This window comes from Salvelinus namaycush, chromosome 7 (assembly GCF_016432855.1).
Source record: "Salvelinus namaycush isolate Seneca chromosome 7, SaNama_1.0, whole genome shotgun sequence".
Taxonomy (NCBI): Eukaryota; Metazoa; Chordata; class Actinopteri; order Salmoniformes; family Salmonidae; genus Salvelinus; species Salvelinus namaycush.
Window position 1 is genome coordinate 48,269,923 of NC_052313.1, and position 24,243 is coordinate 48,294,165.

Here is a 24,243-nt window from a genome sequence, read left to right on the forward strand (position 1 = left end):
CGTTCCGTATTTTAACTAAATATTGCTGTTATATTACACAACCTTCAATGTTATGTCATAATTATGTAAAAATCTGGCAAATTAGTTTGCAACGAGCCAGGCGGCCCAAACTGTTGCATATACCCTGACTCTGCGTGCAATGAAAGCAAGAGAAGTGACACAATTTCCTTAGTTAATATTGCCTACAAACATGAATTTATTTGAACTAAATATGCAGGTTTAAAAAATATACGTCTGTGTATTGATTTTAAGAAAGGCATTGATGTTTATGGTTAGGTACATTCGTGCAACGATTGTGCTTTTGTTAAATCATCACCTGTTTGGCGAAGTAGGCTGTGATTCGATAATAACAGGCACCGCATTGATTATATGCAACGCAGGACAACCTAGTTAACCTAGTAATATCAACTATGTGTTGTTAACTAGTGAATATGTGAAGATCGATTGAAATCGGCCCTAATTAATCGACCTCTACACTACATGACCAAAAATATGTGGACGCCTGCTTGTAGAACATCTCATTCCAAAATCATGGGCATTAATATGGAGTTGGTGCCCCGTTTGCTGCTATAACAGCCTCCATTCTTCTGGGAAGACTTTCCACTAGATGTTGGAACATTGCTGCGGGGACTTGCTTCCATTCAGTCACGATCATTAGTGAGGTCGGGCACTGATGTTGGGCGATTAGGCCTGGCTCGCAGTCGGCGTTCCAATTCCTCCCAAAGGAGTTCGATGGGGTTGAGGTCAGGGCTCTGAGCAGGCCGGTCAAGTTCTTCCACACCAATCTCAACAAACTATTTCTGTATGGACCTCGCTTTGTGCATGAGGGCATTGTCATGCTGAAACAGGACAGGGCCTTGCCCAAACTTTTACCATATAGTTGGAAGTACAGCCTCGTCTAGAATGTCATTGTATGCTGTAGCATTAAGGTTTCCCTTCACTGGAACTAAGGGGCTTAGCCAAAAGCATGACAAACAGCCCCGGACCATTCATTTGGGCAGGTAGCATTCTCCTGACATCCGCCAAACCCAGATTCGTCTGTCACACTGCCAGATGGTGATGCTTAATTTATCACTCCAGAGAACGCGTTTCCACTGCTCCGGAGTCCAATGGCGGCAAGCTTTACACCCCTCCAGTCAACACTTGGCATTGCGCATGGTGATCTCAGGCTTGTGTGCGGCTGCTCAGCCATGGAAACCCATTTCATGAAGCTTCTGACGAACAGTTATTGTGCTGATGTTGCTTCCAGAGGGAGTTTGGAACTTAATAGTGAATATTGCAACCAAGGACAGACCATTTTAACGCGCTACGTGCTTCAGCACTCACCGGTTCCGTTTTGTGAGCTTGAGCGGCCTATCATTTCGCAGCTGAGCCTTTGTTGCTCCTATACATGTCATCTTCACAATAACAGCACTTGCAGTTGACCGGGGCAGCTCTAGCAGGGCAGAAATTTGTCAAACTTCCTTGTTGGAAAGGTGGCATCCTATGACGGTGCCACGTTGAAAGTCACTGAGCTCTTCAGCAAGGCCATTCTACTGCCAGTCTTTGTCTGTGGAGATTGCATGGCCGTGTGCTCAATTTTATACACCTGTCAGTCACGGGTGTGGCTGAAATAGCAGAATCCACTCATTTGAAGGGGTGTCCACATACTTTGCATATATAGTGTACTTTATTATCATATTTTATGCTGAACATTTTGTATGACATAATATAATTAAAATATGCATATAAACTGAAATAGTTTGATTATATTGAATTCATTTATGAGATCAAGTATAAAAATCAAGAAAATCTATGACAATGAGAAAAAAAAGTATCACTTATTCAATTTCCCATTACACATTTAAGCACATATTACAAATATAAGCATTTCTTAACTAAGCTAACATAAGGAATTGTTTTAAAAGGTTATAACATAGATCATTTGGGTATTAGATTTGGAATTTTATGACCCCTTTAAGTATCCCAAAAATATATTTAAAAATTATTTGATAAAATATTGAATATGTACTTTACTACTATAGTCCATAGAAACGCATTGAATAACATACTCATAAATGACAAAAAAAGACAATCCAAAAATAAATCATAAGGAATAAGGTTTTGAAGTGTCTGTCATATATGTAGAAGATCTAAGAAAGCTCAGGAAATGTTTCTGTTTTTTTGGACACATATTTAACCCCTTATTTTTGTTGGCAAAAACTACCTCCTTACTTCCATTCGTTTCTATAGGTTACCTTCAGACGAGTCCCATGACACTTGTGGGGATCGTAGAGTAAAACGGAGAACACCATCGTATTAGGGAAAGTCTCCCCTTTCCATAGAGTGGAACCGGTACTGGTTTACCTTCAGATGAGTCCGAGTGTCTTTCCATAGAGGGGTCATAATAGTTTTATGCCAAACCGTTCGGACTCTACGGACGTTTTCGTGAGAAGATTTTCAGGATATCTCATGGTATGACAAACACTGCTGTAGCTCGGTCACCTTCCACTGCAGATGCCGACATAACAGGTTGCAAACCTGGTCTTAGAGCGTTTCGTATTATTCTGTACTTAAATCCGAGACACTACATCTAATATGGTATGTTACGTTTCGCATGATTACATAAGACAGATGGGTGGTTGTATTACACAAATGTCTAGCAACCCGAAGGTTGAAAGTTCAAATCTCATCATGGACAACTTTAGCATTTTAGCTAGTTAGCAACTTTTCAACTACTTACTACCTTTTAGCTACTTTGTAACTACTTAGAATGTTAGCTAACCCTCCCCTAACCCTTACCGTAACCCTTTAAACTAACTCCTAAACTTAACCTTAACCCCTAGCCTAGCTAACGGTAACCACCTAGCCACTTAGCTAGATTTCATAACGTATATTATGTTTTGCAAATTTGTAACATATTGTACGTTTTACATTAATACACACCATACGAAACATAACATATCATACTAAATGTGGTCTTTTAGATAAATGTACAGAATAATACGAAATGCTCTGAGACCAGGATTTTTTTATTATGTTACTTACATTGAAGCATTGGTGCGTCAGTACTATTAACGATTTCTTAAAGATGCACTCCAGGATGCAGGGCACAGCAAAATCATAACATACTATATAGTACGAATTAGATTCGTAACATATCATACAAATTAGTTTAAAAAACTTTAGATGATGTAATACACAAAAAACGGGGACCACTTCTGGCTCGTGAGCGCCACTTTCAAAACAACTGGCTGAAATAATACAAAAGTTTGAGAGTGCATCTTCAATATTCTCATGTAAATATACAGAAAAGGTTCAGAGTGTGACGGTTGTTTCAAATCAAGGCTTCACTATCACAGAGCCTGCACACCAGAGAGGATGGGATTTTCCTCAGCAGGGCCGTCCTTGGTCTCTAAAGCCAGCCGTAGTTGCTGCCAGAAGACCCCGGGTTGCTCCCCAGCTCTGGGCCAGCTCAGGTATGTGCGTCTCTTCACTAGCTTCCTCATCCGGTGGTAGGGTGACAGCTGGTGGGAAGGGATCTCCTCCAGGAACACCAGAATCAGGACGTCCTTCTGCTCATCAAAGAGCCGGAAGCTGGCCACCTGGATCTCCCGGGAGCACCACTCACTCTCCAGGTAGCGGCGGCTGATTACACAGATGGTCTTGCGGCTTCCGTAGATGCCGTCCATAATGTTGTCTATGATTGGTTTGCCTGGCTGGAAGTCCCGGTGGTGGAGACACAGCTTCCAGCCCTGCTCTCCCTCCAGCTCTGGCAGAAGCTCCCTCAGGACCCAGGGCTCATCGTAGGCATTGTAGGAGATGAAGGCATCGTACTGACAGCCATGAGGCGTGTGCTTATTCCTTAGCTTGGTGTCATAGAGGAAAGCCAGGAAGAGGTAATAGCCGTAAATTACCTGCCATTTCAGGAAGTGGTAGGCAAAGGATGCTATCAGGGTGAGAATGACCAGGCAAGTGGTAGAGATGTAGAAGTGAAGTCCTAAGTATACTATACAGAACTGAAGCTCAACATCCAACAGCTTGGTGTCCTTTAGATCGGCAGGATAGTTGCAGGTAAATTCTCCTGCACCAACAACTTGTGTTTGGTTGTTGCTCTCCATCCACTGGACAAACCAAGCATCGCTGCAGCCACAGGTGAAAGCATTATCTTGCATGTCCAGGTATGTCAAGGCAGGGAGAGAATCCAACACTGTCTCATTGACTACTGTTATATCGTTCTTGCTCACCTGCAAGAAAGTGACTCTACTGAGGTTTGCTCCTATGAGGAAATCTAAGGACTGAAGTCTGGCTTTGGACAGGTACATTCTGTTGAGCCTTGGGGTTGGGTGAAACAGCTTTGGAGTGAGGGCTGTGAACTCATTCTTACTGACATCAAGGAACCACAACCGTGGTGTGTGAATAAATGTGTTTGGGTGCAGGTCCTTAATATTGAGATTCCCTGCCTTGAATGCCAATAAAGATTTCAGACCTTCAAGGAAGTTGATAGGTAGATGAGACAGTCCCTTGTGACGCTGACTATGTATCTGCAGGTTCTCCAGAGATGTCAGATGAGAGAAGGGTGGAGGGTTTAGTTTATCATCATTTACATATGTGATGTAATTACAGGATATATCAAGAGTTCTTAAGCGTGGAAGTCCCGTGAGCACAGTATTTCTTATGTCTATTTGAGTGATCTTATTTGACTGTAGTCTAAGTTCTGTTAGATTCACCAATCCCTCAAAAGCTCCATCTTCAAGACTAGCAATCTGATTGTCAAATAAAAGCAGAGTCTTGAGTGATGCTAAGCCTATAAAGTCTCCTTTAGAGATTGAGCTCAGCTTATTGTATGACATCGACAAAAATTCTAGTTTGTGCAAACTACTCATGAATGCATCATTTAAGGTCAGGATTTTGTTTGATCCCAGTTTAAGGATCCTTAATTCTTTCAAATCCTGGAAAACACATCCTGGGAGTTTGGAGATTTGATTGTGGAAAAGAATGAGTTGTGTGAGTCCTGTAAGATTGGCAAAATCAGAGCAGCCTAGTTTATGGATGATATTGAAGCTCAGATCCAGGATCTTCAGTGTCGGTAGACTTCTTGTGGCATTTGGCACGGAAGAAAGGCTGTTGTGGCCCAGTTTCAAAGTACTTAATTGCTCCATTGATCTGAATAAAAACTCAGACAGCTGATTAATATTATTATCACCTACGTCCATTTCGGTCAACTGTTTACATGACTGCAGAAATTCCTTAGAGAGAACACGTATGTTGTTATGATGCAGTCGGAGCAAGCTAAGTGTGGGTATTTGGCAGGCAATATCAGTGAGAGCCTTGACCCTCTCTTCACTAATGTCATACAGTCTCAGATGGACTAATGATGAGTTGACAGTCTGCAGTACCATACCCATCCTCTCGAAAGACATCTCAATGCCGCTCAGGTTCAGACGTTTGACGTTTCTCAGAAAAGACCTGTCCAGCACATCCCATTCCATGTGTCCAAGTTGGCCACAGTAGGCGATGTCTAACACCTCAAGGTAAGGAAGAACATCTGCCGTGATCCTGAAGATTCCCAATGGATTCCGGGATAAATCCAACAGCCTCAGCTCTATAGACGTGTTTGATATTTCTTGTGACTGGAAAGAGGTGAATCTGTTGCTCCCAATGTACAACTCATGTAAGTGTGGTAATTGTACGATGGGCTGAACTTCCTTCATATTCTCAAGGTTGTTCTTGGTTAAATTCACTGTCTTCAAACTGGAGAGAAGCTGAAAGGATGAGGAGCTGATGGTTGCAATGAGGTTGTTGTCCAGATGTAGCAGGGAGAGGTTGGCCAGGCCCTGAAATAAATGGTCTGACAGGGTTGTGAGTCTGTTATGAGCCAGACCCAGCTCCTGAAGAGCCTCTAGGTGTCCGAGAGACCCATCGTCCACTTGAGAGATCTGGTTTCTTGACATGTTTAGAATTTTGAGGTTTGATAGGCCTTTAAAATCCAACGTTCCAATTTTGGAAATGTTATTCATGGCCACATCTAAAACGCATACTTTCTGTGGAATGTCTATAGGTGTGACTTCTAGGTTCCTCTTTTCACAGAGTACTTTCATGTCAGAGGGGTCACTGAGATTACCCCGGATTGTGCAGTTTTTCAGGAAGTACCCACATGCTGGATCAGCTAGACCCCAGCAATACATCAGGAAACAAAGAAAGAGTCTCAGCTGAGAGAATGTAGACCCACTTTGTTTTCCTGGCATGGTTATCTTGAGTGTCATTGTGAGGGGCTTGACATCTACTTCAGATCTAGAGAGAATAACAAAGTAACAAACTGTTGCATCATTTGGGGGCTGGAAATGTAACATAATTAAACAATTCAATGAAGTTTCAATATCACTGATAGCTGTTGGTATTGTGGTCCTCAAAATAACTGACAGATTATTAATTATAGGTAATCCAAATTATCAACATAACATTTGCTTTACTGATAAAGACAAACTAGAGTAGAAAGGAAAAAAGGTAAAGACCACTATCAAATTAGAAATGAGTAGATAAGGGTAATAACATTCTCAGAATAAGAATAAAACACACATTTGTATGATATTTTTGAAGAGATAGACCAGCAAAAGCACTAAAAACAGCGAGTCTATATAGTAATCATTTTTACTCACATTTGTCAGAGGAAGACAGTCACAGTGAGCACTAGTGCAGCATAGGACTGTAATCACCTGAGTCCCGGTTCTACCACCGTGCTCCAAAGAGCACTTCCCTGGCATTTTACTTCACTATACTTTGTTCAAAATATATCTTGGTATTTGTCTAGATTGATTTCTCACAAACAGCTACAACACAAGTGAAAACTAAACTGACTGGGTTGACCTGACACACAGTTGACTAAGGGGCAGAAAAGAAGAAGCGAGAGGCAGAAAAGAAGAAGCGAGAGAGCGAGAGTGGGGGGGAAGTCAGGCTTGTTTGCTCTCTCTCATAGTTGGACCGAATAAAATACTGATGTTGACCATATACGGGAACTTTCCAAGACCTGAGATATTTCCTAGAACTAAGAACATTCTGATCCAAACATCAACCGGGTACTAACACTGACACTTTTTTCATTCCAGAGAATTTAATGTTCATTTCTTTACCAGAAGCCGCCTCCAACACTGTTTTCTAGAATTTGGCAGTACATCCAACCGGCCTCACAACCGCCGACCACATGTAACCACGCCAGCCCAGGACCTCCACATCTGGCTTCTTCACCTACGGGATTGTCTGAGACCAGCCACCCGGATAGCTGATGAAGCTGTGGGTTTCCACAAACTGTCAGAAAGCGTCTCATCTGCGTCCTCGTCATCCTTACCAGGGTCTTAAACTGAATGCAGTTCGGCGTCATAACCGACTTCAGTGGGCAAATGCTCACCTTCGATAGTCACTGGCATGCTGGAGAAGTGTGCTCTTCACAGCCATTTTAGAGGAGTGGGACAACCTTCCACAGGCCACAATAAACTGCCTGATCAACTTTATGCGAAGGAGATGTGTCGCGCTGCATGAGGCAAATGGTGGTCACACCACATACTGACTGATTTTCTGATCCACGTCCTACTTTCTGTGACCAGCAGATACAAACCCGTATTCCCAGTCATGTGAAATCCATAGGTTAGGGCCTTTATTTATTTCAATTGATTTATTTCCTTATTTGAACTGTGACTCATTCAAATCTTTGAAATTGTTGCATTTTGCATTTATATTTTTGTTCAGTGTAACATAAGGTTAAAGTTATTGAGAAAACATCCCAGAATTGGAAACCATAGTAGATCTACCTTGCTTGGATGTACTTTATGATGTAGTATAACTAATATGGATACGGTTTCCCTTTGTGCACTGACTTTCCCCTTGTTATTGTTCTATTTATCATTCATACTTAATAGACTATATTTCATCCACAGGTGAGAGGAAAGAATATGCAATGAAGGGGAGAATGACGACTCTCTCATATGAAGGTGTGTGTGTGTGTGTGTGTGTGTGTGTGTGTGTGTGTGTGTGTGTGTGTGTGTGTGTGTGCGTGTGCGTGTGTGTAGAAGAAGCGAAACAGGGAGTGGGAGTAAAGGTGGAAACAACGTGTTTGATACACTCTTAGAAAAAAGCTGCTATCTAGAACCTAAAAGGGTTTTTCGGCTGTCCCCATAGTAGAAGCTTTTGAAGAACTAGTTTTAGTTCCAGGTAAAACCCTTTTGGTTCCAGGTAGAGCCCTTTCCACAGAGGGTTCTACATGGAACCAAAAAGGGTTCTACCTGAAACCAAAAAAGGTTCTACTTGGAACCAAAACGGTTTTTCCTATGGGGACAGCTGAAGAACCCTTTTGAAAAAACATTTCTAAAGTGTACCATTCCATTTATTCCGTTCCAGCCATTACAATGAGCCCATCCTCCTCAATCAAGGTGTCGCCTGTGATAAGGACCTGTCTGCCACCTCTAGGGCAAAGTAGCCTGTGGTGTTAAAAATGATTCTGGCAAAGTCTCCAGTCAGGTAAATGACATAGAATTGCATGAAATGCATTTCTAAAACTCCAACATTTTCCCGGACCCCAGGCTACTAAAAATGTTCCCTTCCATAAGTGACTCAATTCTACTGCTCTATGCCACTATGCAAATGTGATGATATGCAAGCAATGCTTTATTATTAAGGTTATTCTTTTTTTTCATTCGTTCCGGTACCTTAGAACTCCCCAGGTCACCTGACTCTCGCGCTCACATTTTGTTCCGGCACCTCCCGATTTACAAATTAAGCACTGGTTTCTCCAATATCTAGGAGATATAAGAACGCTTAATAAATATTTTTGTTTTTTGGACACATATTTAACCCCTTATTTTTGTTGGCACAAAACTACCTTCATACTTCAATTAGTTTTTATGGGTTACCTTCGGATGAGACCTGTGACAAAGCGGACAACATCATCGTGTTTGGGGGAGTCTCCCCTCTCCATAGAGTGGAATCGGTGCTGGTTTACCTTCAGATGAGGCCTGTGTCTTTCCGTAGAGGGGTCATAATAGTTTGTAGGCCAAACCATTTCGGGATATTTCATGATCTGACTAACACCGCTGTAGCTCAGCCACCTTCCACTGCAGATGCGGAAGGCCGACATAGGCGGTTGCAAACCTGGTCTCAGAGCATTTGGTATTATTCTGTACGTACAGTGCATTCGGAAAGTATTCAGACACCTTGACTTTTTCCACATTTTGTTACGTTACAGCCTTATTTTAAAATGGATTAAACAGCTTTTTTTCGCCCTCATCAATCTACACACAATGCCCCATAATGACAAAGCAAAAACAGCTTTTTTTAAATGTTTGCAAATATATTATAAGAAATTTAAACTGAAATATCACATTTACATAAGTATTGAGACCCTTTACTCAATACTTTGTTGAAGCACCTTTGTCAGCGATTACAGCCTAGAGTCTTATTGGGTATGACGCTACAAGCTTGGCATGCCTGTATTTGGGGAGTTTTTCCATTCTCTGCAGATCCTCTCAAGCTCTGTCGGGTTGGATGGGGAGTGTCACTGCACAGCTATTTTCAGGTCTCTCCAGAGATATTCGATTGGGTTCAAGTCCGGGCTCTGGCTGGGCCACTCAAGGACATTCAGAGACTTGTCCCGAAGCCACTCCTGCGTTGTCTTGGCTGTGTGCTTAGGGTCGTTGTTCTGTTGGAAGGTGAACCTTAGCCCCAGTCTGAGATCCTGAGCGCTCTGAAGCAGGTTTTCATTGAGGATCTCTCTGCACTTTGATCCGTTCATCTTTGCCTCGATCCTGACTAGTCTCCCAGTCCTTGCCGCTGAAAAACATCCCCACAGCATGATGCTGCCACCACCATGCTTCACCGTAGGGATGGTGCCAGGTTTCCTCCAGACATGATGCTTGGCATTCAAGCCAAAGAGTCAATCTTGGTTTCATCAGACCAGATAATCTTGTTTAACATGGTCTGAGAGTCCTTCATGTGCCCTCTGCAGAGATGATTGTCCTTCTGGAAGGTTCTCCCATCTCCACAGAGGAATTCTAGAGCTCTGTCAGAGTGACCAACGGGTTCTTGGTCACCTCCCTGAGCAAGGCCCTTTTCCCCTGATTGCTCAGTTCGACTGGGCGGCCAGCTCGAGGAAGTCTTGACGATTCCAAACTTCGTCCATTTAAGAATGATGGAGGCCACTGTGTTCTTGGGGACATTCAATGCTGCAGAAATGTTTTGGTACCCTTCCCCAGATCTGTGCCTCAAAACAATCCTGTCTCGGAGCTCTACGGACAATTCCTTGGACCTCTTGGCTTGGTTTTTGCTCTGACATGCACTGTCAACTGTGGCACCTATATAGACAGGTGTGTGCCTTTACAAATCATGTCCAATCAATTGAATTTACCACATGTGGACTCCAGTCAAGTTGTAGAAACATCTCAAGGATGATCAATTGAAACAGGATGCACCTGAGCTCAATTTCGAGTCTCATTGCAAAGGGTCTGAATCTTTATGTAAAAGATATCTGTTTTTTTAAATTATTATATTAGCTAAAACCTTCAAAAAACCTAATGTGGCTTTGTCATTATGGAGTATTGGGTGTAGATTGATGAGGATTTAAAAAAACAAAAAAAAATTCTACTAAGGCTGTAACGTAACAAAATGTGGGAAAAGTCAAGGGGTCTGAATACTTTCTGAATGCACTGTGAATCCGAAACACTCCATGTAGTATGGTATGTTAGGTTTGTCATGGCTGCATATGACAGATGGGTGGGCATATAACTCAAACATCTAGCAACCCAAAGGTTGCGAGATCGAATCTCATCACGGACAACTTTAGCATTTTAGCTAGTGAAGAACTGTTCAACTACTTACTACATTTATGCTAATTAGTAACTACTTCGCTTATTAGCTAACCCTTCCCCTAACCCGAAACCCTTTAACCTAACTACTAAACTTAACCTTAAGCCCTAACCCTAACCCCTAGCCTAGCTAACGTTAGTGAGTTAGCTAACATTAACCACCAAGCTAGATTTCATAACAAATATTATGTTTTACAAATTTGTCACATATTGTAAGTTTTGTATGAATACATACCAAACTAAAAATATCATACTAAATTTGGCCTCGAAGATATATGTACAGAATAATGTGAATTGCTCTGAGACCAGTTTGTCGGAAGCAGTGGATTGAGAACCAGCCCATGCAAAAAACCTGATAGCTTAAACTGACTTTGATGGGGATTTTTTTTATTATGTTACTGAGATTGACCCATGGGCGCATCAATACTCTTAGGAACTTCTTAAAGATGCACTCCAGGATGATAAGCACAGCAAAATTGTAACATACTATATAGTATGAAATAAATTCATAACATATCATAAGAATAGGTAAAAAAACACTTTAGATGGCGTAATACAACACAAAACAGGGACCACTTCTGGCTCGTGAGCACCACTTTCAAAAATACTGGCTGAAATTGTACAAAGGTTTGAGAGTGCATCTTTAATATTCTCATGTAAATAAGGTTCAGAGTGTGATGTCTCCCGGGTGGCACAGTGGTCAAGGGCACTGCATCGCAGTGCTAGCTGCGCCACCAGAGTCTCTGGGTTCGCGCCCAGGCTGGGCTGGGTTCGCGCCCAGGCTCTGTCGCAGCCGGCCGCAACCGGGAGGTCCGTGGGGCGACGCACAATTGGCATAGCGTCGTCCGGGTTAGGGAGGGTTTGGCCGGTAGGGATATCCTTGTCTCAGTATGTAAAATGTAATAAAATGTATGCACTCTACTGTAAGTTGCTCTGGATAAGAGCGTCTGCTAAATGACTAAAATGTAAATGACTAAAATGTGATGGTTGTTTCAAATCAAGGTTTCACTATCACAGAGCCTGCACACCAGAGAGGATGGGATTTTCCTCAGCAGGGCCGTCCTTGGTCTCTAAAGCCAGCCGTAGTTGCTGCCAGAAGACCCCAGTGTGCACCCCAGCTCTGGGCCAACTCAAGTAGGTGCGTCTCTTCACCAGCTTCCTCATCCGGTGGTAGGGTGACAGCTGGTGGGTAGGGATCTCCTCCAGGAACACCAGAATCAGGACGTCCTTCTGCTCATCAAAGAGCCGGAAGCTGGCCACCTGGATCTCCCGGGAGCACCACTCACTCTCCAGGTAGCGGCGGCTGATCACACAGATGGTCTTGCGGCTTCCGTAGATGCCGTCCATAATGTTGTCTATGATTGGTTTGCCTGGCTGGAAGTCCCGGTGGTGGAGACACAGCTTCCAGCCCTGCTCTCCCTCCAGCTCTGGCAGAAGCTCCCTCAGGACCCAGGGCTCATCGTGGGCGTTGTAGGAGATGAAGGCATCGTACTGACAGCCATGAGGCGTGTGCTTATTCCTTTGCTTGGTGTCATAGAGGAAAGCCAGGAAGAGGTAATAGCTGTAAATTACCTGCCATTTCAGGAAGTGGTAGGCAAAGGATGCTATCAGGGTGAGGAGGACCAGACAAGTGGTAGAGATGTAGTAGTAAAGTCCTAAGCGTACTATACAGAACTGAAGCTCAACATCCAACAGCTTGGTGTCCTTTAGATCGGCAGGATAGTTGCAAGTAAATTCTCCTGCACCAACAACTTGTGTTTGGTTGTCGCTCTCCATCCACTGGACAAACCAAGCATCGCTGCAGCCACAGGTGAAAGCATTATCTTGCATGTCCAGGTATGTCAAGGCAGGGAGAGAACGCAACACTGTCTCATTGACTACTGTTATGTCGTTCTTGCTCACCTGCAATAAAGTGACTCTACTGAGGTTTGCTCCTATGAGGAAATCTAAGGACTGAATTCGGGCTTTGGTCAGGTACAGGCTGTTGAGCCTTGGGATTGGGTGAAACAGCTTTGGAGTGAGGGCTGTGAACTCATTCTTACTGATATCAAGGAACCACAACCGGGGTGTGTAAATGAATGTGCCTGGGTACAGCTCCTTAATATTAAGACTCCCTGCCTGGAATGACAATAAAGATTTCAGTCCTTCAAGGAAGTTGATAGGTAGATGAGACAGTCCCTTGTGACGCTGACTAAATATCCTGAGGTTCTCCAGAGATGTCAGATGAGAGAAGGGTGGAGGGTTTAGTTTATCATCATTTACATATGTGATGTAATTACAGGATATATCAAGACTTTTTAAGAGTGGGAGTCCTGTGAGCACAGTATTTCGTATGCCTATTTGAGTGATCTTATTTGAGCCCAGTTTAAGTTCTGTAAGGTTGACCAATCCCTCAAAGGCTCCATCTTCCATGCTGGCAATCTGATTGTCAAATAAAAGTAAAGTCTTGAGTGATGTTAAGCTTTTAAACTCTCCTTTTCTGATAGAGCTCAGTTTATTGCTTGCCAAGTTCAAAGTCTCAAGTTTGTGCAAAGTATTCATGAAGGCATCATTCAAGGTCAGGATTTTGTTTGATCCCATTTTAAGGATCCTTAATTCTTTCAAATCCTGGAAAACACATCCCGGAAGGTTGGGGATTTGATTGTGGAAAATAATGAGTTGTGTGAGTTCTGTAAGATTGGAGAAATCTGAGCAGCCTAGTTTATTGATGATATTGAAGCTGAGATCCAGGATCTTCAGTGTCGGTAGATTTTTTGTGGCCTTTGGCACGGAAGAAAGCCTATTGTGGCCCAGTTTCAAAGCACTTAATTGCTCTATTGATCTGAATGAAAAGTCAGACAGCTGAGTAAGACCAGTATTTGATATGTCCACTTCTGTCAGGTGTTTACATGACTGTAGAAATTCCTCAGAGAGATTACCTATGTTGTTATATTCCAGCCGGAGCACACTGAGTGTAGGTATACGGCAGGCAATATCAGTGAGAGCCTTGATCTTGAGCCTTGAGCCGTTGACGAGGTCATGCAATCTCAGATGGACTAATGATGAGTTGACAGTCTGCAGCACCATACCCATCCTCTCGAAAGACATCTCAATGCCGCTCAAGTTGAGACGATTGACGTTGCTCAGAAAAGACCTGTCCAGCCACATGCTGGATCAGCTAGACCCCAGCAATACATCAGGAAACAAAGAAAGAGTCTCAGCTGAGAGAATGTAGACCCACTTTGTTTTCCTGGCATGGTTATCTTGAGTGTCATCGTGTTAGAGGCTTCCCACTGGGCACACACTAGTTGAATCAACGTTATTTCCACCTAATTTCAATGAAATGACGTTGAACCAACGTGGAATAGACGTTGAATTGACGTATGTGCCCAGTGGATTGACGTCTTCTTCAGTTCTAGAGTAAATAACAAAGAAAAATATAGTGACTAACTGTTACATGATTTTGGTGCTGGAAATATTACATAATTAGACAATCTAATTAAATTGCAATAACATTGACAGCTGTTGGTATTGTGGTCCTCAAAATAACTGACAGATGATTAATGATAGGTAGTCCAATATATCAACATAGCTCACAAAAGTTTGCTTTACTGATAAAGACAAACTATATTAGAGAGGAAAAAAGGAGAAGACCACTATCAAATTAAAAATGAGTAGACAAGGGTAAAACATTGTCTGAATAAGAGAAATCACAAAACATATTGTATCATATTTTTTAGGAGATAGACAATGAAAAACATAGCCAAAATACATGGTAATTATTTTTACTCACAATTGTCAGAGGACAGTCACAGTGAACGCTAGTGCAGCATAGGACTGTGATCACCTGAGTCCCGGTTCTACCACCAAGCTCCAAAGAGCGCTTCCCTGCCGTTTTACTTCACTATATTAAAACCCTTTGTTAATAAAATAGTCTTAGACTTGGATAACTTTTTGACTTGTAAGCACAGATACAGAACAAAGTGACTGGGTAGACTAGACACACAGCGTTGATTAAGTTAAAGGGACAGATGAGAGAGAGAGAGAGAGAGAGAAAATGTGTCATTCTCATTATTTGGGGGGGAACAGATGATTTACCATAAGTGAAGAGGAAGTGAGAAGAAAGTTATTGAGCAAACATCCCAAAATTAGACTAGAGAGAGAGAGAGAGAGAGAAAGAAAACCCGAAATAGAGTGGTCACACCCACTGAAAATACCCTGGTTTAAAAAGACCCACACACTGTCATGCTCAATGCAGTGAGAGAGAGAGGAAATGTGTCATTCTCATTATTTGGAGGGGAACAGATGATTTACCATAAGTGAAGAGGAAGTGAGAAGAAAGTTATTGAGCAAACATCACAAAATTGGACGTCAGAAGAAAATGCTTTTGCTGACCCCAATAATAAAGTAAACTTAGAATTAAGAAATCATTTCTGAGAACTAAGATCTGAAGCACATTCTGATCCAAAATTCTAACTGGTACTAGCACTTACTAATCACCCGCTGTTGATGAAATACAAAATGCTTTGATTGCTGCTCACCCAAACAAGTAAATCTCTGAAACATCAAGTTATGACATTGCTTGGTCAAGGAAATGTCTAAAACCAGTCTTTTAGAAGAGACACTTCTTTGGATCCTTGGTGTAATAACAGTTTATGTCCACTAGATGACGCAATATACAAAGTTATGTGTTAGTAAAGAAGGCTCAGGATGGCAGGGAATGCAACATGGAATTAGTAACTTTTTCAAGAGGCTGGCCATTTAGACTCACAGCAAATATAGCCTAACAAAACCAACTGATGAAACTTAAACAAAAAAAGCTTCACAGAGCTGAACATTATAAGTATTAGAAATTGGTCCATAATGTGTAACTCTCATGTTTGAATTCATTGCATTGCCTTGGACGATTATTAAATGAGGGAGAGTTATTTGTGTGCAGTGGTGTAAAGTACTTAAGTAAAAATACTTTAAAGTACTACTTAAGTAGATTTTTGGGGTATCTGTACTTTACTTTACTATTTATATCTTTGACTACATTTAATTTTACTTCACTACATTCCTTAACTTCTTTATATTGTACTTTATTGTACTTTTTTATTGAAAATATTGTACTTTTTACTCCATACATTTTCCTTGACACCCAAAAGTATTCGTTACATTTTGAATGCTAAGCAGGACAGGAAAATGGTCCAATTCACGCACGTATAAACCAATAAATCCCTGGTCATCCATACTACCTCTGATCTGGCGGACTCACTAAACACACATGCTTCGTTTGTAAATGATGTCTGAATGTTGGAGTGTGCCTGCCTCTGGCTTTCCGATAAAAAAATTTAATGGTGCCGTCTGGTTTGCTTAATATAAGGACTTTAAAATGATTTTAACTTTTGCTTTTGATTCTTAAGTATATTTTAGTAATTACATTTACTTTTGATAAATAAGTATATTTTAAACCAAATAGTTTTAGGCTTTTACTCAAGTATAGTTTTTCTGGGTGACTTTTACTTTTACTTGAGTAATTTTCTCAAGTATGATGATTGGGTACTTTTTCCACCACTGTTTGTGTGATACTCTGCAAAGACAAGAACTTCATGTTAAATGGTTCCGAGTTTTACAAAGCAGGTATGCGAAAAGTATTCACAGACATCATAGCAGACATAGTCCTTATTTGTGAGACAAAACTGATGTTCTTTATGATGTAATATAACTAATATAGATACTGTTTCCCTTCGTGCACTGACTTTCCCCTTGTTATTGTTCTATTTATCATTCATACTTCATAGACTATATTCGATCCACAGGTGAAAGGAAAGAAAATGGAATAAAGGGAGATAGAAAGACATGTCTTTCTCATATCAAGGTGTGTGTGTGCCACCTGGCTTCAGGACAATTCGTAGGATTTGGTATGTTGATTTTCTCCCTCCATTTAGTATGATATATATTGTGTGTGTACACACAAATGAGTGTATACACAACTATGACTGTATAGTGTACACCCACTGACACTGTTAGAATACTATATTTTAAAGTTGGGGGAGTTCTCATCGCTGCTGCAGAGCAGAGCGCGTACCCCGCACATATTAAATCAACCACGCTTGGCCTCGACTAGTCCGACGGCCATATTGAATGCCTTCACAAATCGCCTTATGGTGGATCTCAATTGCACGGTTTTCTCACTCATGTCCGTTCTAACAGGCTTCACGAGAAAATTGGAGGTGACAAGAGTACATGAAATATAGTCGTTTAGTTTACAGCGTGGATAACCTGAAAGCATTGAATACTCAGGATTTTGTCGGTCTTTGAAGCTGTAGTCCTTCATCAGAGGTGAGTTTGTCTGTCTCTTTAGAAGAGCTTCTGCAAGCTGAGGAAAAAGGGGCGATTTTTGTGTACTCTGCGTGGTGTAAAAGTTGGCTAAGGCAGGCCTTCATTTCAAACTATTACTGATACATGTGAGAGAATTAAAACTGTCTTTATCTCTGAAAAACGTTTTTTGGAAGATCAGCTACTTTTATTATTTACGCAGTAAGAATTTTCACTTAGATGAAAGCACAATATTAGGCTATCGGACACGCGTTCACATCTGTCTCGCGAAGATTTCACTTGACTAAACTTATCTTGTTTGCAAAAACGTTTTTGTTAGTGTGACATGAACTGCCTCGTGTTATTAGACCCGAAACGTAGCCTATAATATAATTTCAGTTTTCCTTAGCCATAGTGTATCATTATTAGCAAGTATAATTTCGTTTCATTAGTTGGGTTAACTTGTTACAATGTAGCATTGGCGCGTTTCGAAGGTTGTCATCTATTGCAAAGGGAGGCGGGCCGGTGACTAGTGTAACCAGTGTTACAATGTAACCAGTGTTGCAATGATTGTAACAATACTGCTCGACACGATCACGGTCTATAAATTACAGTCTAGCCTACAAATAATTCCGTTACTTTCTACAGGCGCCAATACATAAGTAACGTTACCCCAGTGCCATAAACACCGGTCCTACCCAACGTTTTTTACGCATGACCATATTTTTCCCACAAAATAATCACCAACTGTACATAAGTCTATCTTACTAAACTTAACTCAATTTACCATCTACCTGAAACATGTTGAGGGTCATTAATGGTAATGAACCAAATATTGGGAGTGTTTGCCCATGACTCAATGCACTGCATCAGAGGTGCAAACAATGTTACAACTTATCACTGACAGTCTGATAGGGCCGGGACTTATCACTGACAGTCTGATAGGGCCGGGACGATACCAGTATCGCGATATTCGTTATTGTTAGTGTCATTGGCAAGCAAACCAAACATAAAGCAGATTTAACTTCTCTCCATTTTATCCCTCCATTACCCAAAAGGCTCAGGCTTTTCTGTTTACATCTACACGGCCAGTGCCCCTGTCTCAGTGGGCCATAGCTCCAGCTGACCTGCTCTCACATGGGGCCAAAGCTGTCGTTTACATCACAGTGGCTAACTGTGAACTTGAACACCTTTTCACAAAGCAACTGTATAGATTATGCAGAGGTTGTTGATTCTGCTCATCACAAGTCCTCATTGTCAGCCCTAGCTATGAAAACTCAATTTCCCAGTATAACATCAGTATACACTAAGTGTAAAGGCGTCATCACTTCATGCTTCAGTTCGACTGGCGCCTACCCGAACTCAGCTGGTTGAACTGAACGAGTGTGCTCGCATAGTCCCTTACAAGACCTTTTCTAGAAAAAAGCGGCAATAGTACTGTTTGTGTGTCTTGAGATGCTGTAGCCAATATGCGCTTCCTCAAAATAGTTAGAATTCATCTAAAATAACTCAATTAATCTGTAATTCGTTTTGACTTTTTTCCAAGGATGTTTGGTGCAGTATTTCTCAAGTGAAAACATTTGCATGAAAACAAGTTGCGTCTTGTTGAATGGCAACAAACACTTAATTGAATAATCCCTACTGTTGACCAATCACCTACGAAGGGGCCTCGACTTCGGCTGCCTATTTCGGCTTGTCTCGAAAAATGTTTGTGTGCATGAACAACCGAAAAAAAACGTGCCAAAACAAACAACGTCACAAAATGTTGTCATAATATATGCAAGAACTGTTTTGGATGGAATGCATGCAGAAGCCTTAACACTGGTGTTAGTTGAAAAGCAGCACTGGGCAAAAAGGGTAAATATCAAGGGGTGTCTTTATCTGTATATATCTGTATATTTGACATTTCATTTGATATAAGGAGTAGACATGCTCCAGAAACGCATGTCCTTCATTTAATATATTGAGATAGGATATTCTCCCTAATGGGACAGTTTCTACAGGCATCCAATCCAGACCTCAGAAATCTCCTTACTACTGTATGAGTCCAGGGAGATATCAGGGGTGAGATCCCTTCAAGACATGCCCCTGATGCGCGTGCGCCCGCTTACACATTCGTGGAACATTTTAACTCAGGAAAGGGTATGTGTCAACATGCTGACATATCTAAGCCTTTATGCTTAGGCATGAACTAATCAACATACTTTCAGAAATGTATCATATCTGTAGTCATTACCTGATGATTTATGGATCCGTACTTATCCCCAAATGATTCATTTCAATAGATATCCTTACATGATATGTAATATTCATCCTCATATGTCTGATTGAAAATGGACTATATCAGACTCATGATCAATGTCCAGCATCCAAATGATTTGACCTGTTCAGGCACTGAAAATCATCGTGCTTCTTCACATGAAGGGGACATATCTGAGCATACAGCACCATATTCAGTAGTAGGCTACAAGGCATGGAAAAGCAAATGTCAGATTTAATCCAAATACAAAAAAATCTGCTATTTCTGTTTAAAAAAATGCAGCATAGCAAATCCAGAGCTCCAATCAGAACACCTGTTTTCTGTAAAGATACAAACGTAGGCCAATCTTTGCTAAAAATGGATTTGATTTAATTAACAGAAAATAAAAGTTGCACTCAATCCCCCTGCCAGCCCTGTTTGTTAAGGACGATGGATGCGATGGGTGCAGATTGGGTCGTCAGCGGCGGTCCCTGGCAGTCCAGACCCTACGTGGTGGTAGTGTTGGTCTGTGATCCACTCCAAACTGTCAATGCATAAATCATTCATCAAAATAGTGTCGATATTGCAAGAAAATACTGTCATTTCGCATAACCATCCAACAAGGTAGCTACGTACCTGCTTCATTCATGACGAGAAAGCGAACTGGTACAAACTAGCTAGCCAAGTTGCTGGTTAGCTATCTTATATTAACCAGTAATACAAAATACACCCAAACGTATTCCCTGAAGGGAAAGAAATGTTATTTGTTAGCTAGCTAGGCTACCAGTTAGCTTTTACGCTCCCCCTAATTAGCTAGCTTTCTTGGTTCTAGTTACTAAGATAAATAAAACATCTCAAATTAGATACTCACTTTAGCTTGAACTTATTTGAGGTATTTTCGGAACATTTTCTTATTTCTTTGTTTCTCCAGTTGTCAGTTAGACCACACACCGTTTGCAATCTAAAAAATGACATCAGACTCTCCTTTTCAGAAAAAGGGTTTTTCTTGTTGCTAGGCTACCAGTTACAGTGCTTTTAGCTTGCGGTTTTGTGTGTGCCTTTATGTAGATGGAATACAAAAAGTTCACAAAGTGTCAAAGAATTATATGGATTTAATATTTGTAAAATTATTGAACATGTCCTCAAAATTCAAATAAGCATTAGAAATTGTCCTTATTTAGCATATCAGAATACTGATTATGAACCTCAGCATATGCATTGCTTGTGCTGAGAAAATATACTATGCAGGCCTACTGTCAGTATTTGTCAACATATAGAGAAAATAAGATGTCCACATAGGCCTATCTCAGGATATCTAATGACTCAATATCTGGCCATATCATGTATGATATCCGGAGGGAATCCCAAAATGATTTGCGCATGAAAGAAAAATATGGTTTCATATTTGACAAATTATTGTACTTATTTATTTATTTCTGTCCTGTGGTGACCCTGACACCACAGTGACAATATCATCGTCAGCCTCTCTCTACCCACTGTCCTAAACTCCCTTTCCTCTCTTTCATCCGTTCCCCTTTGCCCTGGTTTTTCTGTCTCATCCATGCGTTGCATCAGATGTTCTACCTGCATTAGATCTGCTACAATGTCCCCATAACTGAACTGATCTTCTCTGTCTCCCAGGTCCTGTGAAACAAGGAAGCTATCCGTCCTGTGAGTTGTCTTCTCAGCTGCCGGGTGAAGAGAGGAGAGGAGACAAACATGCCGAAACCGGTAAGACCTCAGAAACTGAACTATGAACTGAATTATAATGCAGTGGAAAGGACAAGATAACCAATTCTAAACCATCTGTGGTCTTCATTGGTCAGACTGCTTCCTGTCTAGTCGATGGGAGCTTAGTTTGTACTGCTGGCAACACAAGGGATGTGGGTTGACTTCCTACTTGGGCCACATGCACTGACCTGACTATTGACTGTCTAAGATGCTCTGGGTAAGACTAGTGTCTTGAGTGTACGGGAAGTGTGTATGTGCTTGTACCTCCCACCCTCTGTCACCCTTGCCCTTGATGGTTCCCTTCCAAGACCCATGGTGTGATGTAGTGTAGGCCTGTGTGTATGTCTGCCTCCCAGGCTCTCAGCCCATCTCAGGCACAGACACAGGGCCAGAGGCTCTGCAACACTGCTGCTATTGTTTCCAGCTAATTGGACAGCAAGAATACCAGGGCCCTCTGCTGTACAAGAGACGCCAAAACAAACCGTTCAATGCAGTGCATGGTGTCAGATATCCACGGAACATTCTCACTGTTTCTCCTAGTTTCTCTGTTCATGTCTTAAGAAGCAGGTCGGGACATGGAGTTAGAGGATGAGTCATGTGGTTCTGTTGCACAACTCCTACTTTGATTGTATGCTTAGTTATGATAACGGGTTTGGTTTACGGTCCCTGGAGGAAAACTTTGTAGGGGAGAGAGCCTTTTGGAAGCCCTGGTAGGGGAACTGTTCTTGCCTGAGACTGGAGTTAAGGAGGGCTGGTTTTGGCTCTTGTCAAATTATTAAGATGGCAGTTGGCTATACACACTCCTCTCTCCTTGTGGATATATTGGGAATCTGGGGTGGTGGGGGAATGGCAGTGGAGAGAGGCGCAGACATGCACTGATGATGTCGTCATCCTCTGACTCTGTCTCCTGAATCATCAGCGCACCGTCCCAACTAGAGGTCGACCGATTATGATTTTTCAACGCCGATACCGATTATTGGAGGACAAAAAAAGCCGATACCGATTAATCGGCCGATTATTTATTTATTTATTTATTTATTTATTTATATATATATATCATACACACACACACATTTTTGTAATAATGACAATTGCAACAATACTGAATGAACAATGAACACTTTTATTTTTAACTTAATATAATACATAAATAAAATCAATTTAGTCTCAAATAACATGAGAACATATGTTAAAACGAACCACCAGCTTTCATGGGTCTTCAATATTCCCAGTTAAGAAGTTTTAGGTTGTAGTGCAGAAAGCAGAGCTTGTCTGCATGGTTCCCTGTCAGTCTGCTCCTCCGCGAAACACAGACCTTATTTGAAGTAGATCAAGACATTCTCTATGGAAGACATGAACGGTAAAATAACGAAGGAACCCCTTTCAAGTTCAGCCGCAAGTTATTACAGGAATTATAACGCGTCGACTATTTCTCTCTAAACCATATACCTTTGACTAATCCGGAAACTATCACCTCAAAAACAAAACGTTTATTCCGTTCCGTATTTTATCTAACGGGTGGCATCCATGAGTCTAAATATTCCTGTTACATTGCACAACCTTCAATGTTATGTCATAATTACGTAAAATTCTGGCAAATTAGTTCGCAAAGAGCCAGGCGGCCCAAACTGTTGCATATACCCTGACTCTGCGTGCAATGAACGCAAGAGAAATGACACAATTTCACCTGGTTAATATTGCCTGCTAACCTGGATTTCTTTTAGCTAAATATGCAGGTTTAAAAATATATACTTGTGTATTGATTTTAAGAAAGGCATTGATGTTTATGGTTAAGTACACATTGGAGCAATGACAGTCATTGATTGTTTTTTGTAAGGTAAGTTTAATGCTAGCTAGCAACTTACCTTAGCTTACTGCATTCGCGTAACAGGCAGGCTCCTCGTGGAGTGCAATGTAATCAGGTGTTAGAGCATTGGACTAGTTAACTTCTAGTTCCTCCCAAACCCGGATCCGGGAGCACCCCCCACCAGTAAAAAAGCTGACTAGCATAGCCTAGCATAGCGTCACAAGTAAATACTAGCATCTAAATATCATTAAATCACAAGTCCAAGACACCAGATGAAAGATACACTTCTTGTGAATCCAGCAATCATTTCTGATTTTTAAAATGTTTTACAGGGAAGACACAATATGTAAATCTATTAGCTAACCACGTTAGCAAAAGACACCATTTTTCTTAGTCCACCATTTTTTCTCTCCACCAGTAGCTATCACCAATTCGACAAAATAAAGATATTGATAGCCACTAACCAAGAAAAAACTTCATCAGATGACAGTCTGATAACATATTTATTGTATAGCATAGGTTTTGTTAGAAAAATGTGCATATTTCAGGTATAAATCATAGTTTACAATTGCACCCACCATCACAACTCGACTAGAATAACTACAGAGAGAAACGTGTATTAGCTAATTACTCATCATAAAACATTTCTTAAAAATACACAGCCTACAGCAATTGAAAGACACAGATCTTGTGAATCCAGACAATATTTCAGATGTTCTAAGTGTTTTACAGCGAAAACACAATATATCGTTATATTAGCTTACCACAATAGCAAACCAGACAACAGCATTGATTCCAGCCAAACACAGCGATAACGTATTCACCACCAAAATAAATTAATTTTTCACTAACCTTCTCAGAATTCTTCAGATGACAGTCCTGTAACATCATATTACACAATCCATACAGTTTTTTTCCGAAAATGTGCATATTTAGCAGCACAATTCGTGGTTATACAATGTGATCAGTGGCAACAGGGCATGCATTCTGGCCGGCGCCATCTTGGAAAGGCACCTAATCTAATGTATAAATAATCGTAAACTTGACTAAAAAATACAGGTTGGACATGAAATGAAAGATGCATTAGTTATTAATGCAACCGCTGAGTTAGATTTTTAAAATTAACGTTACTAGACATACAGTGTGCGTTACAGCCAGACTAGTGCCGCAATAATGGCGGACAAATCCGTTTACATTTTTCCACATAAATACGGAATAACATCATAAATAGCTCTTACTTTTGGACGAGCTTCCATCAGAATCTTGGCCAAGTGGTCCTTTGTCCAAAAGAATTGTTGCTTGGTTGTAAAATGTCGTGTTCAACTTCGGAATTAGCAGCTACCAATAGCTATGCGGCC

The 24,243-nt window shown here is 41.2% G+C and overlaps 3 protein-coding genes across 3 annotated transcripts in view; 1 reads left to right on the top strand and 2 right to left on the bottom strand.

Annotated features, from left to right (window-relative positions):
- Positions 1–2,968: 2,968 nt before the first annotated feature.
- LOC120051327 (toll-like receptor 13) lies at positions 2,969–6,803 on the bottom strand. Its single transcript, XM_038998145.1, has 2 exons — positions 6,639–6,803; positions 2,969–6,273 (listed from the first exon to the last, which is right to left on the bottom strand). The coding sequence occupies exon 2, from the start codon at positions 6,243–6,245 to the stop codon at positions 3,336–3,338; it is 2,910 nt and encodes a 969-aa protein (XP_038854073.1). The 5' UTR covers positions 6,246–6,273; positions 6,639–6,803; the 3' UTR covers positions 2,969–3,335.
- Positions 6,804–11,783: 4,980 nt separating this feature from the next.
- Positions 11,784–14,747, bottom strand: LOC120051328 (toll-like receptor 13). Its single transcript, XM_038998146.1, has 2 exons — positions 14,602–14,747; positions 11,784–14,223 (listed from the first exon to the last, which is right to left on the bottom strand). The coding sequence occupies exon 2, from the start codon at positions 13,974–13,976 to the stop codon at positions 11,841–11,843; it is 2,136 nt and encodes a 711-aa protein (XP_038854074.1). The 5' UTR covers positions 13,977–14,223; positions 14,602–14,747; the 3' UTR covers positions 11,784–11,840.
- A 2,165-nt stretch (positions 14,748–16,912) lies between these two features.
- LOC120051329 (radixin-like) overlaps positions 16,913–24,243 on the top strand; it is a 36,466-nt gene continuing 29,135 nt past the window's right edge. Inside the window, exons 1-2 of the mRNA XM_038998147.1 lie at positions 16,913–17,132; positions 20,989–21,078. Of these exons, the coding sequence (XP_038854075.1) occupies positions 21,067–21,078 (12 nt within the window). The 5' untranslated portion in view covers positions 16,913–17,132; positions 20,989–21,066. The remainder of the gene's footprint in view (positions 17,133–20,988; positions 21,079–24,243) is intronic.

Bases quoted from the DNA above. Each gene is read 5' to 3' on its own strand.
- LOC120051327 (XM_038998145.1), bottom strand. From the start codon at position 6,245: ATGACACTCAAGATAACCATGCCAGGAAAACAAAGTGGGTCTACATTC.
- LOC120051328 (XM_038998146.1), bottom strand. From the start codon at position 13,976: ATGTGGCTGGACAGGTCTTTTCTGAGCAACGTCAATCGTCTCAACTTG.